The 6,197-nt window shown below is 35.2% G+C and overlaps 1 protein-coding gene across 1 annotated transcript; it reads right to left on the bottom strand.

The window, feature by feature from the left end:
• Positions 1–285: 285 nt before the first annotated feature.
• Positions 286–3,166, bottom strand: LOC125664454 (fatty acid-binding protein, heart-like). Its single transcript, XM_048897217.2, has 4 exons — positions 2,956–3,166; positions 1,861–2,036; positions 1,116–1,229; positions 286–826 (listed from the first exon to the last, which is right to left on the bottom strand). The coding sequence occupies exons 1-4, from the start codon at positions 3,041–3,043 to the stop codon at positions 773–775; spliced, it is 432 nt and encodes a 143-aa protein (XP_048753174.1). The 5' UTR covers positions 3,044–3,166; the 3' UTR covers positions 286–772.
• Positions 3,167–6,197: the final 3,031 nt, after the last annotated feature.

Genomic DNA, 6,197 nt, shown 5'->3' with positions numbered 1-6,197 from the left:
GCATTCCGCCATTAAAAACATCCGGGCCTCCAGACCAAATACTGAGAATAGACTTACATTTCTAAGTTTAAATTTCGAATTCAAATAACTTTCTGAAATGATAAACAAATAAAATTTCCAATGTATATATATGCATGTATCCCCCCCCCCCCCCATAAACTAGCAGTTTCTTTAAATATCTGTGGTAAATACCTGTTAAGCTTATAAATAAGTAATCAAAATGTTGACTTTTATAGTCTGATTTCAGTTTATGGTCTTGAGGCCAGGTTGATTAGAAAGATTTCATTTTAGAATAATGCTATGGCGGCATGTTCTCTTTATTTCTATAACAAATATAACAATTTATACATTCACACATGCAGATATACGATAATATGTTTATTCACCAATTAAGGGCCCTTGGGGGCATGTGCAATTTAACTCGTAATTAATTATAACAATATAAATAAATAACAATCATTGAGATATACTACTACTGTCAGAGTTCACATTTCTGCACTGCACACATCTAACATAAGTAATACTGATGTCCTATTAAATGAGATAAACGAGTGTACATAAAGTGCAGAGATGTTTTTGTTTTTAAACTTCATGTTTTGAACAACCAACATAAATAGGCATCACGGTGATAACATATCATGACACCACGATTCAACGTCAGTAGTATTTGTATATGTCTGTGGACTGTGACAACGGACATCTTCCACCCCGGGCCTGACTAAGGAGAGTCAACTATTGAGAATTTGGCACGTGGTTATCCGGGAACTCGCCATCAGCACTTCCGCTTGTAGAACATTTTGCAGGTAACATCATTTACTAAAAGAGTCTGGAAAAAGAGGACGAAATTAATAAGAATGGAAAAAAAATGCACGACTAAATACAAAATAGTCGTTGTCCGTATCAGGCGCGTACTTCTGTTTACATCCTGAATTTCAAAACTGCTGCGCACAGAAAGTCTTGTTTAAACTTAACATTCAATACAAACAAATGAATCCATTTTCTAATGATAAAAAATGAACGATAATCGATATGAGGAAAACTAATGTAAATTAATTAAGAGAGGTGTACAACTGTCGCAGTGTTTTTATCATGATGAATGACAGAATTCTGTTTACCATCACTAAATGACCGTCGACAAGTTCTCTGACGACCTTTGTTGGAAGTGCTTTGGACCCCTGTGTTGGTACCGAGATTGTGATCAGCTGATTGTCCGACCATGTGTGAACTTCCTGTAAATTCAAAGCACGTCTTTCAAAATTTAAAGTTCACGAAGTGCATTGGGATTTGTATTCATAAAACAACAAGGCGGCCCGTAGCGTGTCTAATCACCAACCGTGCAGTTTAGTATAGGTCTGCCTTTTAATGCAAAATTTTTGACGAGAGAAGGTATGACGAATACATTAATTACATTGAAACTACGAAATGATATAAATCATTTTGAATTATTTTGCACAATGTCCTGTACATTATACATATATGCTGATGAATAGTCAAACTTTAATTCTGATTGATCAGTTCTAATTGTGCATATATTGACAGATAAATTCACAAAATAAATCATTTTTTGGTATAAAAAATATCAACACAATACTTAATACTTTTTTTCTAAACTTTCCGTCAACGATTATACCGTACGTAGTACACAGTGCGTTTGAATGTCCAAAACCAAAAAAAAAAAAAAAAAAAAAAAAAAAACAACAAAAAAAAAACAAAACAAAAAAAAACAACCCAAAAAGCAACACACCATACTCCGTGCTGACATTATGGAGGCCTGCATGACATCAATACATTACTATTTTTGTTTATTTTATTGTTGGGTTATTCTGCATTCTTCAGTCTGAAGATTTAAACTCTCCCCACCTTCATGGGATTATGCATCAGGTCTGTGATGTGGATTTCGGTCCCCAGGGGAGCTTTGTGGTCCGTGTGCTTTGGTCCTTTGTTTTGTATTCTCAGCTGCCCGTCTTCCACGGTAATGACCATTGTGATGCAGAGACAGGCCGCCTGGGCAAGCTTACGGAGGATGAAATTCACTCCTAGTAGATAAAACGTTAAGAAACTATGTCAGTGCATTAGATAATTTGTGTAACCTTGCATCACAAAAATATCTATCCACACTTAATGAAATATTGTGAAAATAAAAGGAAGAAGTCATATATCTATCTATCTATTTATCAATATATATATACACATGTATATATATATATATATATATATATATATAAATAAATAACATATATCTATCTCTCTCTCTCCACACACACACACACACACACACACACACACACACACACACACATATAATAATAAAAGTCAAGAAACACAAAACTCGAATAACATTTAATAACATGATAGAGAAATGTTATTCGAGTTTTGTGTTTCTTGACTTTTATTATTGGAGGTATTTACTGTATCTATTACTGAATTCTTTTTTCTTTTTACAACTTTTTACAAACTATATAATGAGTATATATATATATATATATATATATATATATATATATATATATATATGACGTACCACCTTTTTTTTTTTCCATTGAAGCATTGTCAAATGAAAATACACTGTATATTTCAACGCACAAATTACACCGTCTGATTAATAATTGAATGAGTGTTTGGGATTTACAATGCTTTATACTTAGGGTTCCTAGTATGTACCATCGGTTTCCTGCCACAAACAGGACAACATAGTCATAATGAATTCTCAGAAGTCACACGATCAATTATAAACTCTATTCCATGTACTACAATGAAACTGGTTTTAAATACCCATTAAAATTTTTGATTAGCATCCAAATTAAGATGAAGATGTGTACCTCGAAATTTAAAATATCAACGAACCAGGGGCCTTGAGGAGTAACGACTATAAACCAAATAATTTTATATCTAATTAAAACTCCTCCACTTTCACGGTAAAGTAATACAGGTGTTAAAATGAATCTGAGTTCTTACCGCATTCTTTGAGGTACCCGTCCAGATTCTCATTCCTGTGTAGTGCCCAGACTCCGGCGATTGTGTTCTCTATTCCGGTCACGTCCATCACACAACAAGAAGGAATCCTAAACACAGAATTAGTGACGGTGTTAGTACAGGTGTAACGCCGATAATGACGATGTGAGGGGGCACTCCGTCCTGTTCTGTGACGTCACTCAGGTAAGGACTTCCTACAACACAGCGAACTAATCCGATCATGACTCACATTAAGATTATCGTCTTTAATGTGTATTGAAATAATGATAAACAAAATCCTGGTCGGAACTAACATCTGGACGGGTTATGTTTCACATGACGTGTTTTTTCTCCAAATGAATTAGAGTTATCTGAAATTTAAATGAGCAGGTACATTTATAGAAACAGCTGTCAATCTAGTTTGCCGTGATTTATTTCATATTATTAATAGGTTATATACATGGAATCCTAAAACGATAGTATCATATGAGAAGGGCATCTGTAATGTTTTGTCGTTAACTTTATTATTATGCTCTTCAACTCAACGTTATCGTCAATGTGCTGTTTATGAAATAAATTTCATTTTTGAAGATACATGAGAGCTTTAGTTGTGATGTTAGCGCCTCATGAAGAGTATATACATGAGGGCTTTAGTTGTGACGTTAGAGCTTCATGAAGAGTATATACATGAGGGCTTTAGTTGTGATGTTAACACTTCATGAAGAGTATATACATGAGGGCTTTAGTTGTGATGTTAGCGCTTCATGATGAGTATATACATGAGGGCTTTAGTTGTGATGTTAGCGCTTCATGAAGAGTATATACATGAGGGCTTTAGTTGTGATGTTAGCACTTCATGAAGAGTATATACATGAGGGCTTTAGTTGTGATGTTAGCGCTTCATGAAGAGTATATACATGCTTTAGTTGTGATGTTAGCGCTTCATGAAGAGTATATACATGAGGGCTTTAGTTGTGATGTTAGCGCTTCATGAAGAGTATATACATGCTTTAGTTGTGATGTTAGCGCTTCATGAAGAGTATATACATGCTTTAGTTGTGACGTTAGCGCCTCATGAAGAGTATATACATGAGGGCTTTAGTTGTGACGTTAGAGCTTCATGAAGAGTATATACATGAGGGCTTTAGTTGTGATGTTAGCGCTTCATGATGAGTATATACATGCTTTAGTTGTGATGTTAGCGCTTCATGAAGATTATATACATGAGGGCTTTAGTTGTGATGTTAGCGCCTCATGATGAGTATATACATGCTTTAGTTGTGATGTTAGCCCTTCATGAAGAGTATATACCTGCTTTAGTTGTGATGTTAGCGCTTCATGAAGATTATATACATGCTTTAGTTGTGATGTTAGAGCTTCTTGAAGAGTATATACATGAGGGCTTTAGTTGTGATGTTAGCGCCTCATGATGAGTATATACATGAGGGCTTTAGTTGTGATGTTAGCGCTTCATGAAGAGTATATACCTGCTTTAGTTGTGATGTTAGCGCTTCATGAAGATTATATACATGCTTTAGTTGTGATGTTAGCGCCTCATGATGAGTATATACATGCTTTAGTTGTGATGTTAGAGCTTCTTGAAGAGTATATACCTGCTTTAGTTGTGATGTTAGCGCTTCATGAAGATTATATACATGCTTTAGTTGTGATGTTAGAGCTTCTTGAAGAGTATATACATGAGGGCTTTAGTTGTGATGTTAGCGCTTCATGAAGATTATATACATGCTTTAGTTGTGATGTTAGAGCTTCTTGAAGAGTATATACATGAGGGCTTTAGTTGTGATGTTAGCGCTTCATGAAGAGTATATACATGAGGGCTTTAGTTGTGATGTTAACACTTCATGAAGAGTATATACATGAGGGCTTTAGTTGTGATGTTAGAGCTTCTTGAAGAGTATATACATGAGGGCTTTAGTTGTGATGTTAGCGCTTCATGAAGAGTATATACATGCTTTAGTTGTGACGTTAGCGCTTCATGAAGAGTATATACATGAGGGCTTTAGTTGTGACGTTAGCGCTTCATGAAGAGTATATACATGAGGGCTTTAGTTGTGATGTTAGCGCTTCATGATGAGTATATACATGCTTTAGTTGTGATGTTAGCGCTTCATGAAGAGTATATACATGAGGGCTTTAGTTGTGATGTTAGAGCTTCTTGAAGAGTATATACATGAGGGCTTTAGTTGTGACGTTAGCGCTTCATGAAGAGTATATACATGAGGGCTTTAGTTGTGATGTTAGCGCCTCATGATGAGTATATACATGAGGGCTTTAGTTGTGATGTTAGCGCTTCATGATGAGTATATACATGCTTTAGTTGTGATGTTAGCGCTTCATGAAGATTATATACATGCTTTAGTTGTGATGTTAGAGCTTCTTGAAGAGTATATACATGAGGGCTTTAGTTGTGATGTTAGCGCTTCATGAAGATTATATACATGCTTTAGTTGTGATGTTAGAGCTTCTTGAAGAGTATATACATGAGGGCTTTAGTTGTGATGTTAGCGCTTCATGAAGAGTATATACATGAGGGCTTTAGTTGTGATGTTAACACTTCATGAAGAGTATATACATGAGGGCTTTAGTTGTGATGTTAGAGCTTCTTGAAGAGTATATACATGAGGGCTTTAGTTGTGATGTTAGCGCTTCATGAAGAGTATATACATGCTTTAGTTGTGACGTTAGCGCTTCATGAAGAGTATATACATGAGGGCTTTAGTTGTGACGTTAGCGCTTCATGAAGAGTATATACATGAGGGCTTTAGTTGTGATGTTAGCGCTTCATGAAGAGTATATACATGAGGGCTTTAGTTGTGATGTTAGAGCTTCTTGAAGAGTATATACATGAGGGCTTTAGTTGTGACGTTAGCGCTTCATGAAGAGTATATACATGAGGGCTTTAGTTGTGATGTTAGCGCCTCATGATGAGTATATACATGAGGGCTTTAGTTGTGATGTTAGCGCTTCATGAAGAGTATATACATGCTTTAGTTGTGATGTTAGCAGTTCTTGATGAGTATATACCTACTAACTTGAAACGTTGTTGATCATACCCTTATGTATTTCCAAAATGAAACTGATATCTTATATTTACATTCTATTTTCATTTCCGTTAGAAAATTCCCAGCTTTTGAAATAGTCGTACTATATTCATCAGGATTCATGCACGAATTGTTCACTTAGTTAATGAATAATCTCTTTTAATTTCAGCTAGTGTTAGTTGT

Source organism: Ostrea edulis, chromosome 1, assembly GCF_947568905.1.
Source record: "Ostrea edulis chromosome 1, xbOstEdul1.1, whole genome shotgun sequence".
In the NCBI taxonomy this organism is placed as follows: Eukaryota; Metazoa; Mollusca; class Bivalvia; order Ostreida; family Ostreidae; genus Ostrea; species Ostrea edulis.
Note: the sequence above shows the minus strand (reverse complement) of the source record. Positions and strands in the feature narration are given on the sequence as shown.

What these genes read in the sequence shown, in the direction of transcription:
- LOC125664454 (XM_048897217.2), bottom strand. Translation starts at nt 3,043, where the DNA reads ATGGACGTGACCGGAATAGAGAACACAATCGCCGGAGTCTGGGCACTA. An exon ending in TGATGCATAATCCCATGAAG is followed by an intron (nt 1,230 to 1,860) that starts GTGGGGAGAGTT and finishes TTGAATTTACAG; the next exon opens with GAAGTTCACACATGGTCGGA. An exon ending in TCGACGGTCATTTAGTGATG is followed by an intron (nt 827 to 1,115) that starts GTAAACAGAATT and finishes CTCTTTTTCCAG; the next exon opens with ACTCTTTTAGTAAATGATGT.